Raw genomic sequence first — 27,209 nt, 5'->3', positions numbered from 1 at the left:
CTATTTTTGTTCTCTGTCTTTTTAAAAAGTCATGACATATTTAAAAATACAAAAATATAGTAATAATAGTTGTATATTCACCAGATTCATCATTTAGCCATGTGTTTTAGATATTGTAAAAATAAATAAAACACTAAAGATGCTGCTGAAGTGTCCCATCTCTTTGTTACTATGCATTTGTCGTCTTATGTGTAAATCTACTTTATTCTTTTCAACTGCTACATAGTGTTCTTTTGAATGACTAACCCAGTTTATCCATTCCCACTGGGGAACTATTTCTTTTATATATTTTTAGCAATCAGTGCTTTGGTGAATATTATTTGATATGTTTCCTTATTTATTTGTGCAAGAGTTTATTCAGGTAGAACACCTAGGAGTAGAATTGATTAAGATGTAGTTTTACTTCTTCAGTTTTCCTAGATTTGGCAAAGGGGTTGTGCCAATTTAAATTCTAATCAGCAACCGCTGTTTGATTTTTCCACATTGTCATCTTCACTTTTTGTTAATAGATTAATTTCAACCTATCATAATGATATGAAATATCTCAAAATTTTAGTTAGCACTTACCTGATTACTGTCAACTTTTGCTAGGTTATACTACAATAATAGCCTCCAGATCTTCTGGATGTATGATGACAGTGGTTTACTCTTGCTCATGTTACATGCCCTTGATGGGTTGGGTGTGGGCTCTGCTCCATGTCTTCTTGAATTTTGAATCAAGACTAAATGTGCATCCTCTACATGGGAAACAATGCTCTCACAATAGAGGGAAAAGAAAACACAGTGGAACCACACTGTGGTCCTTGAATCTTCTGCCTGGAAGTAGTGTATCTTAATATATATAGATAAAAGATATACTGCTTATATCTCATTGGCCAAGCAAGTCCTGTGGTTAATAGGTGGGTGGGCAAGCCTGAGCCCATCACAGGAAGAGCTTGGTAAATAATTGAAACATGGAAATAATCCTACAGTTTACTCAAGAGCCTGAGCATCTTTTTGTAAGTGTAGTTTTCTAGGATTGCTCTAGGATTTAAAAAAAAAAAAGATAGACATTCTTTTTCAGATTCAGGATATTCTTTTCTTAGTTTCTAAGATTAACTAGAAAATTTCGTGAATAGATGGTCAAAGACATGACTAGGTAGTGAATCTTTTCTAATGTATTTTCTGCATCAACTGAGAGGATCATGTTTTTTTAATCTGTTAATGTAATTTATATTAATGTTTTCTAATGTGAAGCTATCTTTGAATTCCTAACATAGATACTTGTGATCGTTTGACATTGATTTTGTATTTTTAACCTATGTTTTTTGCATATATTATTTTTAACTTTATTTTATCAAATTGTCTTCATCAGATTTTGTTATCTGGATTATGTACTAGCTTTTAGAGTTGCTTGCCTTTAATAGTCTCTAAAAGAAGTTTTGATAAATTAGGGATTTAACCATTCTTTGGAGATCTGGTAGAACTTGCCTTTAAAACTGTTTTGGGCTGGTGACCTTTTTCTGGGGAAAACGGAGTTGGGAGGTTTTTTTGTTTTATTAAATCATTGATTTGATTTTCCTGTAGTCTGTTTCTGGTTTAATCAGTTGTAGTAATTCATGTTTTTAGTGGAAAGTGCCCATTTCATGTAACTTGCAAACCTATGAAGTTGTTCATAGTGTTTTTATCTTGTATTTTTGATTTTCTTTCTAATTTCTTGTTATTTGCATTTTCTTGATTATTTTTGATATAGAGTTAACTATTTAAATCTTTTCTTTCAAAGAAACAGCTTGGTTTTGTTTGTTTCTTTTCTGTTTTGTAAATTTTATTCTTTGTTTTTTCCCTTGGAATTATTCTGTTTTTTCACGCCCAATTTCTTGAATTGAGTATTTGAAAAAAAAAAAAAAAAAGTATGTTTTCAGGGCTCTAATATTCCCTTCAGGTATCTCTTGCTGGGTGCACAAGTTTTAAAATACTGTACTTTTAATTGTCATTCAGTTCCTAATATTTTCTCATCCCATTATGGGTCAGCTTAATTGATTAGAGAAGTAGAGGAGTCTTTATATCAATGACTCTATTAATTTACAGATTGTCTTTTCAGCTAATAACTGATTAGTGAATATACCATCATAAGAATGAGCTTTTGAGGACAATAGATAAATCTGAGAAAGCTTACAGCATATTAATGTTGAGTAACCTTTTTTTTCTGTCAAATACAAAGGAAATGGAATTTGAATAGACTTCAGTGATGTGACCCCCCCAGCAGATGTTATGTACTGGCAGTTCACTGGAATCCTAGGCAGCAACTTTGTATGTGACCAGAGGCTGAGTAGTTCATCAGCGTCACAGTAGTTGTTGGAACCATGCCAACATTATAAGTGGTATTCCCTCTTTTGATTAATTTCTGTTTTATCCAGTTCTCTTTCCTATCTTGGTTCTTGCGAGTTCTTAGTATCCTTAGAATGTGTCTGATCCTGAATCACACTGCTGTCACTTCCTCTGCAGGAGCAGAGCCTGAAGGCAGCTGTCACGTGGCTTGAGCATGCTCTTGTTCCCGGGTTCCAGCACTGACCTCAGACGGATGGGGTGATGTGCTGATGCTGCTTATCTCTTGTTCTGTAGCTCTGTACCGGAAATTGGTGTCTGAGGACTGCTTGGGGGGGAAGTATGTTGTGGGAAACTGCAACGATTAATGAACTCGAAAGTACTTAAGGAAATGAACACATTGTGGGAAATAAATACTTTTACTTTGTTTGGCCGGGGAGATTAGATTTGTTTCCAGTTGTTTACTGTCGTTAAAGATGATAATTATGTCTTTCATGGCTTTTTAGATGCCTATAGTTATTGCTTGCTTTTTTTTTTTCCTTTCTGGATGTACATGTATCTAATTTTCAACTAGAATTTTTGATTGTAGCACACCCACTGAAGATGGCCTTAATGTCCTTACTTAGGGCACCTACAGCAGTAGAGGAAAGCATGGCCTGTTCAGGAAGTCTTGAGTTGAAACAGCCTAACTTATAAGGACCTTGTAGAGGAGGAAGAGGTTCTATAAGGCCACAAATGTCAGGATAAGAGGATTTAAACTGACCAGTAGAGTGAAAAGGGGCTGAGAAGAAATGGACCAGAGGTTTACAGTTGTTAGTATATAAGACCTAGCAAAATTAAGAATGCTACTTGATTTTAGAATATGACTGTAATAATTTAAGGGAGACTTTTTTTATCCACTGCACTGGTTATGATATATACCAGTAGTCTTTATAGATATAGTTTAATCAACGTGATTAGAGCATTGGGAAAGTTAGACAGTTTCCTGTTTTTGTATCTGTCAGTACCTTTGGTTAGCGAAAGCAGCACTGTTATAGCATTTAATGTCAGTGTTACTGTATTAACTGAATAATTTTTTAAAATCAAGAAACGTAGTTCTTGGGGATATTTTTGTTTGGTGTCTTAATATCATATCTGCTTCAGATTATCTGCTTAAAATAGAGAGATCTCCACATATCCAGGACTTCCCTGGTGGCTCAGATGGTTAATCGTCTGCCTGCAATGCAGGAGACCCAGGTTTGATCTCTGGGTTGGGAAGATCCCCTGAAGAAGGAAATGGTAACCCACTCCAGTATTCTTGCCTGGAAAATCCCATGGACAGAGGAGCCTGGTAAGCTACGGTCCATGGGGTTGCAAAGAGTCAGACATAACTGAGCAACTTCAGTTTCTTTCCACATATGCATGTTTTTTAATCCTCCCTGCCCACTCCTTTCTTGGCTCACTGCTTCTGTATTCTTCTTCCTGTGGGCCATCTAAATGTATTCTCGAACCTCAGGAAAGTGAAGACTACCCAGAGAGCCGTGGCAGCATCATTTTCAAACACTGTTATCTTTGAAGTCTGTGTTCTTTTGAAGAAAGAGAGTGTGTGTTAATATTAAGTGAAAAAAAAATGCTTCACACGCAATATTTGGAGCATAAGTATTGGATAATGGTGCGTTTTTGGAGAATGATTTTACTGAAGTATAAAACACTATGGAAATGGCTTGACTTCAATTAATGTTATTTCTGCAGCCTAAGCCATGCGTTAATTTTGACGCAAGGCTGAGTCTGTGCATTTGTTCCAAATTTTTGTGTGAAGTATTTTTTATTTTTTATTTTTTGTGTGTGTGTTTTTTTTTAATATCAATTTATTTAATTGGAGGTTAATCACTTTACGATATTGTATTGTTTTGCCATACATCAACATGAATCTGCCACAGGTATACATGTGTTCCCCATCCTGAACCCCCCTCCCTCCTCCCTCCCCGTACCATCCCTCTGGGTCGTCTCAGTGCACCAGCCCCAAGCATCCAGTATCATGCATCGAACCTAGACTGGTGATTTGTTTCATTTATGATATTATACATGTTTCAGTGCCATTCTCCCAAATCATCTCACCCTCTCCCTCTCCCACAGAGTCCAAAAGACTGTTCTATACATCTGTGTCTCTTTTGGTGTCTTGCATACAGGGTTATCGCTGCCATCTTTCTAAATTCCATATATTATTACTTACTTCAGCTCAGTAGATGCCTTTGGAGTGTTTGGCTTGTTAGGCTGGGTATTATATATTTTTTATGAGATGCATTAAAATGAAGATAGAAGTAGGATCAAAGCATGCATTTACTCTCTAATCACAGTTCTTTGATGTGGGCACTGTTCTTCCCTAGTTGACTTAGGAAAGAAGGGTTAACAACCTAGATGTCCATCAGCAGATGAATGGATAAGAAAGCTGTGGTACATATACACAATGGAGTATTACTCAGCCATTAAAAAGAATTCATTTGAATCAGTTCTGATGAGATGGGTGAAACTGGAGCCGATTATACAGAGTGAAGTAAGCCAGAAAGAAAAACACCAATACAGTATACTAACACATATATATGGAATTTAGGAAGATGGCAGTGACGACCCTGTATGCAAGACAGGAAAAAAGACACAGATGTGTATACCAGACTTTTGGACTCAGAGGGAGAGGGAGAGGGTGGGATGATTTGGGAGAATGGGAATTCTAACATGTATACTGTCATGTAAGAATTGAATCGCCAGTCCATGTCTGACGTAGGGTGCAGCTTGCTTGGGGCTGATTGCATGGGGATGACCCAGAGAGATGTTGTGGGGAGGGAGGAGGGAGGGGGGTTCATGTTTGGGAACGCATGTAAGAATTAAAGATTTTAAAATTTAAAAAAAATAAAAAATTAAAAAAAAAAAAAAAACAAATATCCTGAGGGCTATGATGGGATTTACAAACTCCCCATAGACAAAAGCATTCTCCTTCTTTCCTAAGTCAACTAGGGAAGAACAGTGCCCACATGAAGTATTTTTAAAATTAAAGTTAGTAAAAATTACAATTTACACTTTATACTAGTTTACCATCTTGATGATAAACTATCTGAAATACTTTTTGAAAAAAAATCTTTTTATTGAAGATTATGATTTTTTCATGAAGAAAATTTATAATTTCTGTTCTCTGATATGTCTGTTTTTATCTCACTGAGAAATACAGTGCTATGTGAGAAACTCCTTTGTTATCAGAATTTAAATTGTAAGAATTTTGGGGTATCTCCTATACTCTGCATTCTGGTTCCAGACACCCCTATAGAAGGACTCTTGTGATATTGCCACTGAAGTCATTTACATACTTGATGTGTTAAAACAGCAGGGCTCTTTCCTCTAAGGAAAAATACAATAAGATGTAGTTGGAGCTGTGGGTATAGAATCAGGAGATCGGTGTTTACTTTCCTTTTGGCTCTTTGGATGTCTTGGAGAAGTCACTTCCTCTTTTTTCTTCTATTCTAAGATTGCAGATTAAGAATGAAAATATTTGTTTCCTCTATTTCTAGGATTGAACTGGCTTTACTATAGCTGATAAGTCTGTGTGTGTGTGAAGTCTGAAAATAAATGTGAAAGGTCCTGTAATACTTGGGAAGCATGAGTGAATATGCATTCTGAGTTCGAGTTGCTCACATTTTCCTCTGGCATCTGAAATTCGTTCCCACATGTTGATTTTGTCTGAGAATTGAGGGCATTGTTCTTGCCCACATAGGAATGTCAGTGCCATTTTTTCTCAGTGCTGTGAATAAAGCTATCAGAATGTAGGCGCTCTTCGTCAGTGTTCTGTTGATAAAAACTATTTATCAGGCAGTAGAATGGTGTCAAGGTCTTCTTGCCTTTCCTATGTAGAGTACTGGCCTCAGAAATGCAATTTGATATCATTGCTTTTGAGTGTTTTATTTATTTACTTGATTGTTTATGTCTGCTGACATCCTTCAAGGCTGTTCTTTCAGATTTCTATAATTGACCCTTATTAGGTTTACTAGTTAAACAGTTTTAACTGTCTGTATCCTTGGAGAAGATTGGAAGTTTTGTCCCTCTCTAAACTCCTATAAAATAGTATTGGATTTAAATATGACTTAAATAGAACCGTGAACAATTTAGTTGGCATATAGTGTATGCAATTTGAAATTCCAGTGACATAGGTCCAGATGGAATGTCTCTGGCTAGCTCTTCATTTATCCCTTTAGCTCAAAAAAGGAATTTAAGGCAATGATTCTATCTAGTAATTTTTATTTAGTAAATGGGAACAGGCTTCCATGCTGTGAGAGTAATTTAATGCTTTGGTCCAGCTTGAAGGACACAAGGGGTTCACAGGAGCAGAGCAGGCTCATTAGCTGGGCTTCAGGACACCGTTAGGCCCTCAGACTGTCTTTAGATCTGTTACTACAGGATTTTCTGTGCTTTCCTCTTCCAGCCAAATTGATCTTCCAATCAGGCACTGAATTGTCTGCCCTTTCTTTTGGTTTCTGACCCAGGTCATCTCTGCCGTTTTGACTTCCCCATCCACACGCTCCTTCCCTGTCTTTTAATGTCTAGCTTTAATCCAGCTTTCTGGATGTTTTTTCTTCCTCTGAACTTGTTTGCACCAATAATTGGGCAATTAATCATGTGCTGCCTTGTGAAAGAGTCTCTTGTATTGTTGTGTTGAACATCAGTTAAACTCTTTATGTTACTTTTTGATTTCTTTTCATTGCTGTGTTGTTTCTTTACCTGTATTGTTAATTCCTTGAGAAAAAGAACTTTCTTTTCTCTCTCCATAGGGCATTAACACAGGACTTCACCTCTAGCACTACTCATAAAACGTTAATTTTTGGTTTCTCTCTGCTTTCCTGTACTGTTTAAAGTTTTTATCCTTCTTATGTAAGCTAAATGATTGTTTTTGCTTGTTCCCAGTTCTTCTCTCCATCCTCTCCAGTTAGAAAAGAAAGATCACTGTTGTATGTATGTGTAATCCTCCATCCTCTCATATTACTTCTTCTATCCACAGCTGCACTGCTTTTTAAGTGCTTAGAAACAGTAGGCTAACTTCTTGGAGAAACACTTCATGGGCTTAAATAAATGAAAATGATTTATCAAATTTCTATAAAGGCTATGAACTGACTGGGCGTGAGAGCGATGCCGAAGTGGCTAAGGAGTGGTCTTGGCCCTAGAGGGAAAGCAGACTCCCAGAGTCTTCCATGTGCGTCTGAACTGCTGTAGGTCAGATGGCTGGCTGGCTGGCTGGGTATAGCCTGGGCTTGAAGAGGAGAGTAAAGTTAACACCTTACTCCCTGCCTCTCTTTCTCTAATGTTCCTCTTTCCTGTTGAGTAAACTGAAAAAAAATGTTATGGTTTTAATTTCTCAGTAGTCAAGAATTCAACCACATGCTCTCTCCTTTGTCTTCCCCACTTGTGGTTTCAAAATCAGGGGGCTGCCTTTTTTGCCCTTGTGTCAGTGGTTTTTGAAAGCATTAAACTTGACACTTGAAGTTCACCGCTCACGATGAGCAAACAGCCTGATGTAATTTTGAGGGCAGCATCCACTTCTGCCTCCTTTCTCACACATGCTGCCATGCAAGCTGACTCACAGGTAATTTGCTACTTAATAAGTTCTTCCCTTCACCTAAGGGTGATAATAGACCAGGCAACAGATCTTTGAATTTTTTTTGTTTTTCCTGTTTTGGAATGACAGTTATAAGGTTGAATAACATTTGAAATGGTGGGGGAAATCATTTTCAGAATAAGTTTTGTACTTTAAAGTCTGTTCAGATACATTTTCTCTCTCTCGGGTAAGTAGGTTTAAAAAAATGTTAACTCCTTTGCAGAGTTCATCAAATGAGGGGTAATTTTATTTCTCATTCAACAAAAAAACAAAGTATCTTTTGTTAAACCTATTCTGTTCAGAATCCCTCTGTTTTCATTACTCTCTTATTTCCAATCTCTTTTCCAGTGTTTTCCTGAGCAAATTAAAGATGTTTCTGACAGAGTTTTATTTCTCAGCCATTAGGAAATTTTGCCAAATATTCCCCTCCTTGATCCTATCTTCCTATTCCCACTCCCACTAAGATTTCGATGGAGATTGAGTGCAGGAGCTTGAATAGGGTAACGGAGATTTGAGAATCTGGCCTTTACCCGTGAGCATTTAATGTATTTCACAGAAGCTCGAGCTGAGGCTGTTCTTTCCATCCATCCTTTCCACAGCAGGATCACGACTCGGTAACTAAGGGGAAACATGCGCAGAATTTATCATCGCTATTTACGGCACTGCAATATAGTACGCTGGGCTTCCCAGGTAGACTCAGTGGTAAAGAATCCATCTGCCAAGCTGGAGACATGGGTTCAATCCCTGGGTCAGGAAGATCCCCTGGGGTAGAAAATGGCAACCCACTCCAGTATTCTTATCTGGAAGATACCATGGAAAGGTGGGGTACATTCAGAACTGAGTGAGTGAACGCACACACACACAATATAGTATGCTGGTATTTGGATCTTAAAGAGGGTGAAGGCAATGGGACATAATAAAATGTGGCCTATGCAAAGCTACCGAATCAGGCAGAAAAGCAGTTTCTTCAGGCAGGGCGGCTAACTGGTTAAAGTACTTATACATGATCTGTCAGATTGCCATTTTTATATTTGTTACATTCTGTAGCAGAGTTTTACATAAACTCTGTTAGAACAGTTATGATTAAGAATATTTTTCTTTTTTTTCCTTTTTAAACTCTGGAGAGACAGCCTCAAAACTACCAGCTGAACTACTTTTCGTAACTGTGTGTTATATTTGTGGATTCTGGCCTTTAAACCTGTTTTGAAGTTGTCTGAGTTTGTGCACCATCTAGTTATTAACATAGGAAGGAAACTTAATCTAAGTCTTACCAGGATCTGCTTGTTATATCCATTGATCTCTTTTCATATTTCTGTCAGCAGCAATTTAAACTGAGTCAAATAGGAATGCTCTAATAAGCTGTTTTTTCTATAGCACAGAAAGCCTGTCTGAACCAAATGTCAAAATTCATTTCAAGGCAAATAGTTTACAGAGAATCTGCTAGCCTACAGAAGTTTGCTGCTTAAACACTTTTTGAAATAAGTTTGAATGCAAACGGTACTTGGCAGTTTCTTAAAATAATACTTAGAAAAATGTAGTGTGCTTCTCTGACCAGCCTCTTTCTATAATCTAACAGTTTAAGTCACTGTTGTTTTTTAAGAGGTTATAGTTTTCACAGATTTATGCTAAGTTACCTATTCAAAGTGAGTAATAGGAAAAGCTGGACAAAAAGATTTTCAAGCTTTTACTTGTTAAGAGTTATTTTACTGACTGGTTACTGACCTCCATTGTGTGTACTCAGTTGCTTAGTCCTGTCTGACTATTTGTGATGCCATGGACTGTAGCCTGCCAGGCTCCTCTCTCCGTGGGATGATCCCAGGAAGAATACTGAAGTGGGTTGCCATTTCCTCCTCCAGGGACCTCCATTAGTGATGATATATAATTTTTAAGAAAAATAGAAAGTCAAGAATGTCATATTTCCACAGTGTTTATCAATTTGGTCTTGAGTAGTATTCATTTAAATACATATTGTGAGTTTAGAAGTAATTTTTGTCCCCCAATATTGATTTTTTTTCTTGTCCTCTTAAATTGCTTATAGGTTTTACTTTCAGAGATAAACTTTTCATGTGAAATAAAAATACATACATAGTTGATTTAAGTACTGTTTTTGGTTTAGAAAAATGCAAGTGCAGAAGTGCCAAGTTATTATGGGCTGGAGTTGGTAAGAAAATCTTACATTGAGGAGAAAGACTCTTTGAAGAATGAGGTATTGGGTTGGCCAAAAAGTTAACAGAACTTTTTGGCCAACCCAGTATTTAGGGTAGGAAGAGAAGGGGGTGACAGAGAATGAGACTGTCGGATAGCATTCCTGATTCAGTGGACATGAGTTTGAGCAAACTCCGAAAGATAGTGAAGGACAGGAAACCTGGTGTGCAATACTCCTCGGGGTCGCAAAGAGCTGGACACAACTTAGCAACTGCACAACGTCGTTATTTAGGAAGGGCTTCCCTGCTGGCTCAGTGGTAGAGAACCCGCCTGCCAATGCAGAGTGGCGGGTTCAGTCCCTGCGTTGGGAAGGTCACCTGCAGAAGGAAATGGCATCACACTCCAGTATTATTGCCTGAGAAATCTCTTGGACAGAGGAGCCTGGTGGGCTACCGTCCATGAGATTGCAGAAGAGTCCGACATGACTTAGTGACTGAACAACAATAATATTTAGGAAATCTCAACAATACCTAGCCTAATACATTTTTTCACTTGAGAATGGTTAAATAATAAAAGCCAACCAGAAATTTGGGGTTATAGGATAAGTCTTAAATGCTTACTCCCTTCTATGTCAAGAAAACATAATAAAATTAAACTTTGTTAAGGGCAAGACATGCTTTGCCTGGCCAGCGTCTTCATTTTTGGCCTGGGCTCTCTGTGGATTGGCTTTCACTAGGAGTTCTCTCATCTTGCAGAGCCCGAATACCATTGGTGTTCAAATGGATTCATCTCTTCGCTTCTGCCAAATATTAAGAGGTGGGCTTCCACCCATAGGAGAGGTTGCAAAGAAAACATAAAATATATAAAAAAAATGCATGGACACTATCGTTTACCCTTTTCCAGTCTACTTTCCAAAATTTTGTTGGCATCAATCCCATTCTCTTCTTTCCATTGTCAGGGGAGAGGGGAAGAATATGTGCGTGTGCCCCGGTGTGCACACACCACATCATTTTAGAATAGCTTCCATAGGGAGCAGAGCTAAATGTGTATTTCAATGTATGGTCTCTAATTAGAAGTCCATTTTCTGCTTAGGAAAATCTGAACAATGAACCTGTTTTATCACCCAGATAAAGTGAAGTGAGCTCTTCCCCTTAGAATAGCACATATCAAAGTTGCCAGGAAGTTTTCTGGATATCTCATTATAAAAAGACTTTGAATTGGTTGTAGCAGCTTTAGTGCATCGGTTTTGATCCTGTTTGTTGTTTCCATGTAGGTGTTTTTTGTTAGTCTTCATTTTTTTGCCTCATTATTTCCCGTAGGTGTCTAGATAGTCCATTTTATTGTGTGTATGTTTGCAACTGGGCAGAGCGGAGGTGGGTCAAGGTGAAAGAATGGAAATGCTATTCCACTTAAAATACATTATTTTTTGGCAATTGATAGGAGAAGGCAATGGCACCCCACTCCAGTACTCTGGCCTCGAAAATCCCATGGACGGGGAGGAGCCTGGTGGGCTGCAGTCCATGGGGTCGCTAAGAGTCGGACACGACTGAGTGACTTCACGTTCACTTTTCACTTTCATGCATTGGAGAAGGAAATGGCAACCCACTCCAGTGTTTTTGCCTGGAGAATCCCAGGGATGGGGGAGCCTGGTGGGCTGCCATCTGTGGGGTCGCACAGAATCGGACATGTCTGAAGCGACTTAGCAGTAGCTGCAGGTATGATTTAATTTTTATTCACTTGGTTTGGGTCATTAGGTACTTATTATATAAAGTTTGTGGCTTTGTTCATTAAACATTTCTGGACATTGGTGACAATGTTGGGTGTGGGGGGCGTCCTTCAACAAGAATGGACTTGGGAGAATTTCACTGTGTAGGATCTGATGCTCGGCAGTAAGATACACTGTAACTCTTCATTCACTGTGCCTGAGATGGGGGGCAGAGGAAAACTGCCTTTTGCCCGGAAATGAATTTACTATGAGAGATAACTGCTAGGAAAAATAAACATTTAGATTTATTTCCTTCATAATAAGAAAGCCATGAGGTGATTTCAGATTGTACATCTTAAGAGATCTTTATGAGCATGCAGTGCAGAGTAAGGAGTATTTTAACAGCAGGCGTCTTTAGCCTCCTGTAGCTTGATCCACCCTGGAGGGTGAATACATCTGTCCACAGGCTTTCAGGCCAGATATCCTTCTTCCTAGTGATACTGCTTACTTCCCACTTTTAGTTATCCCTGTTCTTCCCCCTTCAGGAAGCCTGATTGGATCTGTAGATTTGCTGGATACGCATACGTGCGCCAATCCACCTGCTCTTTCTTCCACTAACATTTTAGACATTTTATTCCTGAGTCTCCGGCAATTAGATTATTTCATCAATCACATGTTGTTTTAACTTAAGATTTCCCAGGAAATGTTAAACTGACTGCAAATTCTCCTAGAAAAGTTATGATGGACTTAAGTATTTACATTTGGGCATGTTACAGACCTCAAAGGGGTGGGGATGGGAGTTGAAGATAGGGAATAATTGACTGGAAACCCACTTACCATGTAAAAATATTGTTTCTGTTGGAAAAGATTCTGAATTTCAAGCAGATGTCACATGTCACACATTCTGCATTTTAGGGCAGAAGTAAGATAGGAGGGCTTTGAGTTGACCACCTGAATATGTGATTACATGTGCGCAGAGAAGTATTATAAAGGACGTTTCCAGCTTATGAACAGGTTATATATGTACGTCATATTTCAGAAAATTATTTATCTGGAGTGTATGTTTTCCCATAGAAGTAATGTACAAATAATTAGACTTGCAAGTCAATTTATAAAAGTATACATAAAAGTTTCTGAACTGAGTTCTGGGTGCTAAATCTCAGAACAGGTGGAAAAGGACAGAATTTCTACCTCATTTTTCTAATTCAGGCCAAAAATTAAAGTCCCTTTTTTTTCCCATATTATTTTTCTGTTTCTTAGTGCTTGTTGCCACCCAGACTTTCTTGTTGTTGCTAGCTCCATGATGATGTCCTGTTACTGTTTTGTAGTTTATAATAGAGAAACGTGCTGTGCTACCTGCCTACTGTCTGTCCATTCAGAATCAAAATTCTTCTAACCCCAAATGTTAGCAGATCTCTCAGCTAAGTAATGAGAGAATTAGCAGCCTGAGTGAATGACTCCAGTGTGTGGATGATTGCTTCTATGGCCTTCTAGGAGACATTAGCATTTTAACAGAAACCTGTTCACGCTAAAGCTTCACAGGTGGTCGGATTTCACTCATGAGGCCAAGGGAAATGAAAAATGAAAGCGGTTTGTGAAGGAGGTAGAAGGCTGTGTTTGAGGTGTCCTTTCGGGGAGGCATGCCCTGACACTCCTTAACTTTCTTGCCGAATCTCCATGTTTCGGATCCCTCACAGTTGTTCCTCTTCTGTAGTTGAATTAGTTGATTAGAAATAAAGGATATGTGGCTATGGACAAAAGATTAAAGTTTGTTTCATTTATTAAAACTAAAAATTAGCATTTATTTGCCATTTTCCATATACCATAAAGGTGAAACATTTTTCTATCTTATTTGCCATCTAAACTATCTGATTGCTTATGAGATGATTTGTGTGCTCTGTGAAGAATTATGAAATATTTCAAAACCCAACAGATGGGAGTAGAGAAGCATTCCATGTCAGTATTGCATGTAGACTTGGATAGACTTGGAATCACTGAATCATGAAATAGGGCTTTATAACATAGGGGAAAGGCAAGCTCCTCTGTTCTTGAGGAGTTAATTAAGGCATGCATGTGATTTTATTAAAGATGAGCCTCTATGCTGCTTCTAGCCACACTAGAATTTCCTTTAATAATATTGCAGGATACAGTTACTTGAGCATATTTTTCAGTGTGTTCTGGCCTAGCATATGCTTTGTTTTGTAGCAGCCTTTTAATTTTTATTTCTAGTTCCTAAAACTACACTGATAGTGTTTTATGGCATTCATGTCAACAGCACTGCAGAATTTCCCTTGTTCAATCACGATTCCTTGAATCCTGTGGAAGGGAAAGAAATAGAGATTTTTTAATGACCTATGAGAAGATTTTTCACTTTTCCTCCCTCCTCCCTTGGAGGCTGTTCTTGAAGGAATTGTGGGCTTTCCAGGTGGCTCAGTGGTAAAGAATCTGTCTACCAATGCAGGAGACGTGGGTTTGATCCCTGGGTCGGGAAGATCCCCTGGAGGAGGAAATGGAAACCCACTCCAGTATTCTTGCCTGGAGAACATCATGGACGGAGGAACGTGGCCGGCTACAGTCCATATTGTCACAAAGAGTTGGATGCTACTGAGCACTCATGCACTTGAAGGAATACTGTGTAGGGAAAGTGAAAGTCGCTCAATTGTGTCTGATTCTTTGCAACCCCATGGACTATACAGTCCATGGAATGCTCCAGGCCAGAATACTGGAGTGGGTAGCCTTTCCCTTCTCCAAGGGGTCTTCCCAACCCAGGGATCGAACACAGGTCTCCCTCATTGCAGGTGGGTTCTTTTTTCTTGTTATCCTCGGTAGTGTCTTATAAGAAAACCTATCATATGTGAAGATTTTATAAAAAATTTTATTTTATGATGTATAAAATATGTATAATATATATACATATTATTTTTTGAGCAGTCAGAAAAACTTTTTCAAGTTTAATGATAAGGGGAATGAATGGAACTTAAAAATCTTCATTATAATGATATTTACTCTGGAATTACATTTTTCAGACACAATTGTTGGATGTTATTTCTTCCTTTTTTCCAGGATTTGAATGAACTTTGGGATTGAGGTGTGTCATTTAGATGGGTAGGAAAAGAATGACCTGATAAAATGATGGTCTGAAACTGTTTCAGACACTCCTTTCCCCTTCTGTGTGGCTCTCTTTGATGTCCTCCACCCCCGTGACAATGTCTAGGGTGTTGTGTTTGCTCTGTGTGTACCTTTCTTTCCGTGGCCTTTTGTATTTGCACAGTGTGCTTGTGAGCTAGCGCAAAATGCATAGCTCAAGGCTGCGATGTATGGCTCGCATTGTATGCTTCCCAGCACTGTCTGCTGGGTGCACAATAACTGCAGTGTGGAGGGGCCCACACGGAGACAGTGATGGTGCTTTATAAAACGCCAGTGGCGTGTGGCATCAACTGCAATGTGCCGGGTAAGCAGTTGCACAAATTCCTCCAAGTCAAGAGGCCTCCAGAAATGTCATGTTTGGGCCTCAAGAGCGAATGCCATAAATAACAGCGCAGGCATGGGGGAACTCCGCGTCTCAGATTCCAGCCTGCCTTTCTTCAGCTGGGCTTGCTATAGATTGCTGAGCCTTCCCAACCCCTCCCAAAGGAAGCTAGTCTTCTAATCCTTGAAGAATATATATTTTAAACCTACCTGAATTGTCTTGCTTTGTCTCTGTCCTTTGGATGTCTCTCATGGGTTATGTCATCTTTTAAAGAAAAAAAAAACCTGATACCTGGGATGTAGACCAAAGGACTGTTTAAAAAAAATTTTTTTTTGTTTTGTTTAAGTTTTCAAGCCATTTTATACTTCTGTTCAATGATATTCTTGGAGTTAGGGAGAGGTAGATGGGGGGAAAGTTGATTGTAAAGCTTGCTGGCATTTAATATAGGAAGTAAGATTTCTTTTTGAAGTGTACTTGGCAAGATGATTAACTGTTGTATGGCTTTAATTGTTTAGTTAACTAGTGCTACATTATCAGAATAGAGATGAACACAGTTTGTACTCTGTAAAGATTCTAGTGTAAGAAGAGATATAAAGCAAAAGCATGCTTCAGATAGCAAGAAGAAATAACAGCGACTGATGTCCTAGGGAAGGAATGTGTAAAGACTGCAAAACCCCACTGTCTCCTTTTGGATAAAGGTGGTGCATGGCAGGCTCTTAAGAGAAAGGAGCACATTGATTTTTCTGCCGACGTCATTCCTTTAGTTCCCAGGAAGTATTTGGGAGAGCTCTAATTACTAAGGAAGAGTCAAGTACAATGTAGAACTGTGAAAGTAAAATGTAGGTCTGTGGCTGTTCTCCTAGAATCCAGTTGGCAGTGTATGTCTAGCTTAGTTCCTTGAATATCTATGGGTTGGTAGTCCATGAGCTCTAGAGCCAGGAGCTTGCGTAAGACTGAGAGCCAGAAGACCTGCTTCTAGACTCAACTCTGCCAGCTTAAGTGCCAAGCCATTGCCCTCAATGTATCTTTTGGCCTACACGTGAGCTGAGTTACTCAATGAAGCGCTGCTATTGGAGACACTGAAGTGAGTGAGACACACTATTGCTTAAAGAACCCAGACTTCAGAAGTAAAAAGTATCAAAAGAAGTAGAACTAAAGAGTAAGTACTGTAGATGTTAAATAAAGTACTTAAAGGAGAAAGATAAATATTAGAAGATTGGAATAGGCTTCAGGGAGGAGAATTTGAATACAATTTTAGAGGTAGGGATTTAACATTTGGAAATTAAGGTAGAAAAGAAATTTAGAGCTTGCCTTGGCAAGTTAACTGCCCTTTTTATGTGGGACTGGCAGCACCTTCCCATAGTTACTACAACTAATGAACCAGCCACATATACTTGTATCTTAATGCACATTGTAAAGCAAAATATCTGTGTATTCCGCTTGGTTGAAGAATGTGTTTGTAGTCCCTTCATGAACCATAATTCAAGTTGTTTATAGAAAAATAAAAACAATGATAATATGAGAAAATTGCCTTCCTGGATACAAAGGTAGAGTACTAATGTTTATGGACATCACAAATAAGAATTCGGTTCTTTAAAAGAAATTCAGGAAATCAGACTGAAAAAGTTAGATCAGTTAAACTCTCTATAACCTCAGTTTTCTCATTGTGAAGTGAGATTGAGTGTAGTAACTGAAAGCTCTTTATAATGATATTTAAAATCAGTTATTATTTTAGAATAGTTCAAAAAGTTTCTGTGCTTTCAGCTGCCTTTTAATGCATTCACATAATGTGCCAAACATTTTATTAAGTGCTTTAGTACATTTTACTTTTTGATCACCATCATAAGGTGACTCAAGACATGCCTGAGGTTACACAGCAGTTAAGAGATAGGGCTGGTGTTCAAATCCATGTCCCATTCTGCTCTGGTAGTGATGCTCTTCAGTTCAGTTCAGTTCAGTCGCTCAGTCGTGTCCAACTCTTTGCGACCCCATGAATCGCAGCACACCAGGCCTCCCTGTCCATCACCAACTCCCGGAGTTCACTCAGACTCGCGTCCATCGAGTCAGTGATGCCATCCAACCATCTCGTCCTGGGTCGTCCCCTTCTCCTCCTGCCCCTAATCCCTCCCAGCATCAAAGTCTTTTCCAATGAGTCAACTCTTACTATCATACTATTGAGATGGATGGTTCACATGAATGGTGGTGTTTGCCAGAATCTAGGAGGGGAGAAGGAACAATCTCACTTTGCATGCCCCCAACACAATTTTTTTTTTTGGTTACACACATGGCATGTGGGATCTTAGTTGCCTAGACCAGGGATCAAACCCTTGCCCCCTGCAACGGAAGCGTGGATTCCTAACCATTCCTGGACCCCCAGGGAATCCCACCCTCAACATTTTTATGTTCTTGTATTATGAAGTGTATCTTGATTAGTCTCTCCAAACGATGAGGATTATTACTTATGGAGTGAGTTGTGAACAGCATGAAAGCAAAAAAGAAGTGGTGAGCCACTGGGTCGTGTTGCTGTCAGAGCACACTCAGGCAAGTTTGATTATAGATTAATATTTATGAAATGTAATAACTTGGTACAGTAAATATGTATCATTTACTATGTCTCTGATAATTTGGTATGCTTTCTTTATGAGATTAGAAGAAATAAGCTAATTTGTTTGCCTTTTTAAATTAGATTCCAAGGCAGATCAGTTTTAGGTGTTTTAAGAGTAATTTCTTGAGTTTTCTATTACAGTTTTCTTTCTCTACTCCTTATTCCCCAGCTCCTGTTTCTTCCTCTCTTATCTTGATGGCTTTGTAGTATCTATTTTTTTTTTAATACTTGTCAAAATCTTTTGAATGTTAATGTGTATAAATAATTAATGGAATAAAGTGATTGTAGGTTAATGGGTTTTATTTTATCTGACTAAAGATCCATTGGGTTTCCTTAGTTTGAGAATTTTAGCATTTATCATCCATTGCTCTTTTACTATTGCCTCTTATTTTATTGTCTTCATCTAGAATTCTGGGAAAGTATGTGTAGAATAGATCCCCTCTTCTAGCTTACAAGTCTGAAATTCTTTCATAGTCTTTATCTGTCTTTGCTTCATTTTGGGTAGTTTTTTCAGATCTGTCTTCCACCTTGTAACTGCATCAAACCATGCCCATTTGGATTATAATTTAATTATTCTAGTTTTATTTCTAAATGTTCTAATTGGTTCTTTTCAGAAGTTCTGCTTTTTGATAGTTATTTTTTCCTTGTTATTTTTTCCTGATATTTCCCTTTAAAATATTTATTTCTTTAAATATAAAAATGCTAATTTTGTGTTCTGTACTTGATAATTCCATTGTCTACTGTCTGAATTTCTAACTGATATCATATCTAATGCTCAATAATAGTAGCTGGTTTCCTTATGTATGTTTAATCTTTCTGATTATACTTGTTGGGATTTTATCTATGAGAATCCTTTATTTTCCATTTCCTTAGGAATCATTCCTATGCCCCAACCGTGGTGAGGTTATGATATTTCTCAGCCGCTTTTGCTCATCCATTCTCGGTGCTTCTCCCACGCACTTTTGTATGTGCATCTTTCAGCACATGCCTCTTGGCTTTGTTGCTTTTTTGTCCTCCCAACCAGTTAAGTTCTTTGAGGGTGGAGATGCTGAATGAAAGCTTAAGTAATACTTGTGTGCAATTAAGATCTTATCGAGCATTTAAAATATCTGTTTTCTGGAGAAGGGAGGGAGAGAATCGTGCAGAAGCAATCTGAGCATCTAGAAGATATTTTGGTGTTTGTTGGATGTGGGCTAATGAAAGACCGTTGGGAATAGAATTCAGCTGTGATTGAGAGGCACTTGGTTTGGCACTTTAATATACACTATCTTCCTGGGTTTATTTGACCCTCACAGTGAGCTGTGAGAGAGCTGCTATCTCGTCTTACAGTTAAGGAGATGAAGTGGTTCATCCATTGTTAGACTTGTCCAGTAATAGTAAAGTGCTTACAGAAAGTTGAATGAGGGAAGGACGGGGTCTGACTCCAACCCCCGTGTGAATGCCTCCCTGTGCTGCCCAGCACCGACTGCGGCAGTGAGCTTTGTGGATACTTTGCTCTTAATCTTTTAGGGGAATTCTGTCCATGAGAGCGCGTTTCTATTTTTGAAATGGAAAGCAGTGAGAAAGTATGCTTTATTAATAAAAATTGATGGTAAGGCAATGTTGAAAAGTGTTTTTCTCTTTGAACTGAGGTATGTGTTAGTATTTATAGATGTCAGTTGTCTTAATTATCCTTTTTACCCTAATTTCAAATAACATTCCAACCAAATAAAATAGCATGAATCTCCTTTGAGGCTGTCACATTTCACCATGATTTTTTAGGGCTAATCCGTTTCAGTAGTTAGCTTATTTGAAAGGAGTTGTCATTCTGTCAGAGGTTTCCTAGAAGTAACACCTTTGCTTGGAAACTATATCTGATTAAAGGCCGACTGCCTGTATAAGCATCCACTGAGTTCTCAGTGTCTTTCTAAATAGGATGATCTCTTGTTTATAGTAGATGAAATCTTCTGTGACCTATTTTATACCTCCTTATAAGTGCATAGTGTGTGATGAGCAAGTAGACAGATGTGGCAAGAGCTGTAACAGTTTTCTCCCTTTTGCTATCTTAGATAAGAACACTTCCTAATTACAAAGTCGTCACTGGAATTATCAATACAACTATGATCGGTCACTGTGAGCCTGAGTGGTAGCTGTCACTACATTTAAAATAAGTATGTCACATAGAGTATGCTGTATTTTTCATTTGATTCAACAAGCATCTATTATGTTGGGCAATCTACTCTCCAGAGACTGAACAGTATTGTTGAAATTAATGTCAGAGAAATTGAATTCTATCTTAGATTATTGATTACTTTTAAAATATTTTTCACTGTTGTTTGCAACCAAATCTCATATCTATTCCAGGCACTTATGAAGAGATAATGGATTTTACTGCACATTTAAGAAAGGAACTATCATGATATGAGTCGCCTTCTCCTTATAAAGTCAATTAAAATACCTCCAAACTCAGTCTTAATTATATAGATTAATAATTGCTTGCAGATAATGAAATTCAGAAACTTTCAATTTAGAAGCTTAATGCTAAATTTCATGTAAGTGAAATTAGTTATTTTTCATGTTTTAAAAACTCTCCAGCTTTTAATAAGAGCCAATATTGACTAAGCCCTCACTATCCACATGCTGTTCTAAGCTCTCATCATGTGTTATAAGTCATTTAGCACTTAACCACATCCTGTATGGTAGATTCCATTATCATTTAATAGATGTACAGATTAAGACAAATAGAAGTTAAGTGTCTTGTCCGTAGTCACGTAGATTATAAATAGTGGAAAGGCATTTAGAACTTTGGAATTTGGAATCTAGAGCCCAGTACTCTCATTTATTACACTATATCTGTGTATGTGTGGACATACAAACACTTTTCTGTTTCATGTATACTTTATCATCGTTTGCATCTGTAGCGAGGTGGATAGCACAGTGCTTATAATGTTGAAATCACGTAATCTGTGTGGCTTTTCTCCCTCTTCCCTCTACTATTTAATGTAATTCTTTTCCTAAAAAAGAAGTGTTTAACTATACAAATTTGATAATAAAGGTTGCAGATTCTCCTTCACAAGTGTTTCAGGCATGGATTTCTTACCTCTGCTTCCACAAGCAGAGGAAAGAAACACACACTTGAATCAAGTTTCTGTGAAGACTTTATGTTTTGAAAACCCTTATCAGTGTTGTCCCAATTGGAAATTGAACAGTCTTTTATATCTTACTCCATTTTTAAAGATGTCTGTGTGGCAAGCATTCATTTTCATACTCTCGATGAACTAACTAGTAGACATTTCGATAATGTGAGGCATTTGTCTCGAGGATGAACATGTGTATCTTCCGGCTTGTTCCTTTCTCACTTGCAGTCCAGGGGTTGTTTATATCCATGCAGGGGAAGGAGTGTGTGTGTGACCCAACTCTGCACTTGGTGGTTCCCAGGGCTGTGGAGTCACCACTTTTAATTGGAGTCACCACTTTGTTTTGACATTGATTAAATAGTGAAATTTTCTTCTGAAGCTGTCATAGGCTTTTATATCTTTGTTGATAGTAAATCAGCTGCCTCCAAGGATTTAATTTACTATCTCAGCTTCATTCTCTTCTATTTTTAAGATTTGTTCTAAGGAGTGAATGCCATATTATCCTCCAGAAAAAGTGTAACTTTGTATTGAAAAACATAATTTCTACTCTACAGATACTTTGGAATAAAAATCACACTTAAGTAGTGATGGGATGATTCATGGTAGGGTACACGGAGCTTAATGATTTTCCTCGGGAGAGTGTACACGAGCCACTTTGAGGAACTGAGGGAGGCAGCTTGGACGTACTTTTGTACTATTTTAAAAACAAGTGAACTCTTTAAGCATTTTACTTTTTTTAGTTTTTGAAATATTAACACGGAATAGCAGTTAAGTCTAGACCATCTGGCTAATCATGCTTTCGTTTTGGAATTTAGGTTCTGTGTGGGAGTGGGGAATTTAAAATGAAAAAGTTACGAATCATTTTTGGGTATTGTGTTAATAAAGGATTGGAAAATAAATATCGTGTTAATTTATGCCAGATAATTTTATCTGATATGATGTCCTTGATTTATAGCACTCATGGACCTTTAGTGCTTGAAAAGTAAAGATGCTATTTTTTTCCTCAGAAACGTGCGAAGGGGCAAGTGTTATTTGACAAAGTGTGTGAGCATCTCAATCTCTTGGAAAAGGACTACTTCGGACTTGTGTTTCAGGAGAACCCTGAGCAGAAAGTAAGTGAAGTTATCTTAAGTGTGTTTATATTGTCTTAAAAAAAAATACTGTGTGTTTCTCTTAACTGGTGTAAAATTTAGTTTTCAAATAACTTATTTCATGTTTTTATTATGACAGTTTATGTTCATTGTGGTGGTGGTTTAGTCGCTAAGTTGTGTCCGACTCTTGGCGATCCTGTGGACTGTAGCCTGTCAGGCTCCTCTGTCCATGGGATTCTCCAGGCAAGAATACTGGAGTGGGTTGCCACTTCCTTCTCCAGGGGATCTTCCCGACCCAGGAATCGAACCCTGGTCTCCTGCATTGCAGGCAGATGATTTACCAACTGAGCTATGAGGGAAGCCCCAATGTTCATTGTAGGAATTTGGAAATGTTGAAAACTTTTGTTTTCATGTATAACTTTTTGCTGTTGTGGATGTGTATGCTTTTCCATTTTTATTTTAAACAGAATGGAATGGCTTATCCTACATGAATTATTAGAAATTGAAAGAACTGGTTTTAAAATTTTTATTTTGAATTTTTAGCTCTTGAATTCACCTGTATTCTAGTAATTAAGCTTACCTAAAAAGCAAGGAAGGAGGCATATTGGAAGAAACACCAGGTGTCCGTGGGGATTCTCCAGGCAAGATACTGGAGTGGGTTGCCATGTCCTTCTCCAGGGGATCTTCCCAACCCAGAGATTGAACCCAGGTCTCTCACATTCCAGCAGATTCTTTACTGTTTGAGTGACCAGGGAAGCCCAAAAAGCAGGGAAGGAGGAATATTGGAAGAAATATCAGGAATACCCATCTGTACTTGTCTGGAGGTTCAGGAGAGTATTTGCCTTGCTGAATAGATTAGTGATTGTGTAGGGATGAAGGTATTCCTTACCCTGTTGTGTGGGTCATTGGGAGCAAAACAGAAGGCGGGGTCCAGCTTGACTCAAGTGGTAAGAGTGAGTGACTGAGTAATTGATTTGGGCTGTACCAGGGTAGATTTGTGATCAGTTTATTGTCTGTAATTTTGTTGCACTTCTGCTTTTCTAGCATGCTGTTTCTGAATCTTTTTATCACAGGATGATGATATAAACGGGTTTATTCTCACCTCTGTTTAGAGCTGTGAGTCTCAGCACAGTTGTCTGTGCTGTTTGATTTAGTAAATGAATTAAACAACCCATAATAGCCTGCTTTCTATATGTACAAACTGCAAGAGAAAAAAATAATACAAATTTTCCCCAGGTACTCTCATATTTTCCTGTGGAGTCAGAGGAAACTGTTTTAATATACCCTCTTAAGTTGTTTTCTGGAGGTGTGCAAATTAAAACTGACAAAAGATGACTATAAGTGAGTAAGTGGGAGTTCACAGAAAACTGTGACTGCAGGAAGTGGTTAGGGCATCTTAACAGGGGAAAGAGGTAGGAAAAGGCACTTATGGAAAATGAGTGACTTTTAGGAAAGATGAGGGTCCTGTGGGAGAACAGGTGGGAGACAGGCTAGTTTTTTGCCGGTGTCTGTTTAGCTGAGGGCTTCTCCTCTCAGTGATAAGAGTCAGTCTTTGCTGATTGGAAGGAACCTTCCAAGGAAGGGGAGAGATTTATGACAACCTAGTTCTCCTACTTCCAGGTAAAAGGAAAGCCTATTCTTACGTGTCTGCAAGTTCACTCAGACTCACATCCATCGAGTCGCTGATGCCATCCAGCCATCTCATCCTCTGTCGTCCCCTTCTCCTCCTGCCCCCAATCCCTCCCAGCATCAGAGTCTTTCCCAATGAGTCAACACTTCGCATGAGGTGGCCAAAGTACTGGAGTTTCAGTTTTAGCATCAGTCCTTCCAATGAACACCCAAGACTGATCTCGTTTAGGATGGACTGGTTGGATCTGCTTGCAATCCAAGGAACTCTCAAGAGTCTTCTCCAACACCACAGTTCAAACGCATCAATTCTTCGGTGCTTAGCTGTCTTCACAGTCCAACTCTCACATCCATACATGACCACTGGAAAAACCACAGCCTTGACTAGATGGACCTTTGTTGTAGCAGTTAGGGATCCCTAATTGCTGCATTTGAACTCCTCATTTGCTGCATGAGTGATCTAGTTCTCTGACCAGGGGTCCAACCCAGGTCCTCTCCATTGGGAGTCTTAGCCGCTGGACCACCAGGGAAGTCCCCTGAAGTGGTAGATTTGATCAGCCAGGACTCTGTGAACGTCTGCCTGATCCCAGAGTGTACTGAGATGGTTTCTGCTCCAGGACTTTCTTGAGATGCCGCTAAGCAGGACCATCAGAGTACTCTAATGCTTGATGCTAATTCCAGGGACCTTCAGGGCTTCTCCTGTTCCCTAAGCATATTAAAGAAAGAAATATTCACCAGTTATGTTAATTAACTAGACTTAACCTCTAGCCTTCTGTCTTTGTCAGTTTGAGCTTCTCTAACAAAGTGCTGTAGACTGAGTGATTTATAAACAGTAGACTTGTGTTTCTCATTGTTTGGGAGCCTGGGAAGCCAAGCAAGGTGCCCACTGATTCAGTATGTGATAAGGGCCCCTTCCTGGCTCATGGACCTCCTGTGGTATCCTCACATGGTGGATGAGCAGGAGGGCTCTCCAAAGCCTCTTTTATAATGTTGCTAATCGCACTCATGTGGGCTCCACCTTCATAGCCTAATCACCCCAAAGGCCTCAACTCCAAATACTGTCATATTGGGGATTAGGTTTTAGCATGTGCATTTTGGGGAAGGACACGTGCCTTCAGTTTCTGTCACTCTCCTCATTGTTAAGGAAGTTCTTTTTCTACTTCACTTTCTGAGTATTGGGACTTAACTCTGGTGGAGAAGATACTGATGTAGGGTGAAGAGTGAAGGCTGGGTCCAGGGTTATGCCCTAAAGGGAAGCCTTTTGGAATCTGTTGGATGGTGGCTGTGGGCAGACTTACTGTGATGGTTCTGAGGATGCCCAGAACACTTGGTCACAGTGTTACCTTTGCAGTTACCTCCCAACATCTAATATTCATCTCAGTCAGTTGGTAGGTGAATATAGACTGTAAGTTTTATTTATCCACAGGCCTTCATTATTTGTATTTATACATCCTGGTAATGAAATGCAGGATACAAACAGTGATGATTATGTATAAATTGAATTTTCTCAACTTGCTACATTTTAAATCCTTGATACCTAATTTGTGGTTTAATTCCACATTGAAACCGATGACAATTAAATTGCATGCCTACCCACTGAATAGTGTGTAAGCGTTCTTATTAGAACTCTGTTTAGAATACTTTTCTTAGAAGTAATAACATATTAGACATTCATCAAGTAAATAAACTAGGTGCTCTTTTAGACTTTAAATTATAAGGTAGTCTTGATAATGTTTCCAACTATGTGCCCTTTTGTTGGCCCTCAAAGCTGTAAAAGAGAAAGTGATGGAAATTTGGCTAGGAGCACTTAATCTTTCTTAAGAAGGAAAACCATCAGTATGTTGTAAAATATGTAGAATAACTTCTTTAGAAACATGATATGCTGTATTAAGACATACAGTATTTCTGAAACACTGGGCTTGCATAATGAAGATACTTAGATAGTAGGAGTCTCTCTTTTTTATTTTGCTGACTCTTCATATATGTGCCTGACCCATGTCTTTCTCCTGAATCTCAGACTCATATACTTCACTCTCTACTGGACGCTACAGTCACTCGTCTAAAAGCCAACTAGTCTTCTGAACTTCAGCTTCATCTCTTCCCTGCGAGTGGTATAGATTGCTTCTACTTTTTATACCTCTTTTCATTGCTTGTCAGTCAATAAGTTCTGTCTTCTACCTGCTGACATCCTGGTTCTCTTTGTCCAGTGTTCTTGATTTGGTTTAGGCCCCTGTCATCCTTGCTTTGAATATTTGATTAGCCTCCTAACTGGTTTAACTGCCCAGTCCCAGACCTCTGTGATCATTCTTCTCCCTACTGCTAGATCGAACTTTCAGGAAGGCATAGCCCATCTTGGCACTCCTTGGTTAAAACCATTGAACGGATGCAATCTAACCCTCTTAGTGTGGTTTACAAAGCTATTGGTCAAGTGACCGTGATCCACTTCTTTGTCTTCCATTTCTCAGTAACTTTTCACAAAAACTTATATTCAGTTCACACCATATTTCTCTCATAAGGGAAGCTTTGCCAGTCCATAGTATATCTGCTTGAACATACTATTCCTTGTATTTGGAATATCCTTCTCATTATTTTTCTTTTTTTGAATCCGAATGTCTATTACTCCTTAAGATCCAGCTTAGGTACCCTACTCTATGAGATTTTCCTTGGTTGTTTTCCACCATCATTCTTCCTGGCCCCAACTCAAGGAGAGTTGATAGTTCTGTCATCTAGACATTTCAGTTCAGTTCAGTCACTCACTCGTGTCTGACTCTTTGCGATCCCATGGACTGTAGCATGTCAGGCTTCCCTGTCCATTACCAACTCATCCTCTGTTGTCCCCTTCTCCTCCTGCCTTCAACCTTTCCCAGCAATAGGGTCTTTTCCAATAGGGTCAGTTCTTCACATCAGGTGGCCAAAGTATTGGAGTTTCGGCTTCAGCCTCAGTCCTTCCAGTGGATATTCAGGACTGATCTCCTTTAGGATGGACTGGTTGGATCTCCTTGCATTCCAAGGAATTCTCAAGAGTCTTCTCCAACACCACGGTGCAAAAGCACCAATTCTTCGGTGCTCAGCTTTCTTTATAGGCCAACTCTCACATCCATACATGACTACTGGAAAAACCATAGTCTTGACTAGATGGACCTTTGTTGGTAAAGTAATGTCTTTGTTTTTTAAGCTGTCTAGGTTTGTCATAGCTTTCCTTCCAAGGAGCAAGCATCTTTTAATTTCATGGCTGCAGTCACCATTTGCAGTGATTTTGGAGCCCAAAATAATAAAGTCTGTCACTGTTTCCATCATTTCCCCATCTATTTGCCATGAAGTGATGGGACAGGATACCATGATCTTAGTTTTCTGAATGTTGAGTTTTAAGCCTACTTTTTCACTCTTCTCTTTCACTTTAATCAAGAGGCTCTTCAGTTCTTCTTCGCTTTCTGCCATAAGGGTGGTGTCATCTGCATATCTGAGGTTGTTGATATTTCTCCTGGTAATCTTGATTCCAGATAGACATCTAAACATTTAGCACAAGTGTCCATC

General features: G+C 38.7%; 1 protein-coding gene across 12 annotated transcripts in view; it reads left to right on the top strand.

The window, feature by feature from the left end:
• EPB41L2 (erythrocyte membrane protein band 4.1 like 2) overlaps window positions 1-27,209 on the top strand; it is a 212,386-nt gene that overhangs the window by 108,348 nt on the left and 76,829 nt on the right. For all 12 annotated transcript variants that reach the window (XM_018053210.1, XM_018053213.1, XM_018053212.1 and 9 more), the window contains exon 4: window positions 21,966-22,070. In XM_018053210.1, the coding sequence (XP_017908699.1) occupies window positions 21,966-22,070 (105 nt within the window). The remainder of the gene's footprint in view (window positions 1-21,965; window positions 22,071-27,209) is intronic.

The sequence above is a fragment of the Capra hircus genome, chromosome 9 (assembly GCF_001704415.2).
Source record: "Capra hircus breed San Clemente chromosome 9, ASM170441v1, whole genome shotgun sequence".
Classification (NCBI taxonomy): Eukaryota; Metazoa; Chordata; class Mammalia; order Artiodactyla; family Bovidae; genus Capra; species Capra hircus.
This window is presented reverse-complemented; position numbering and strand designations above follow the sequence as displayed.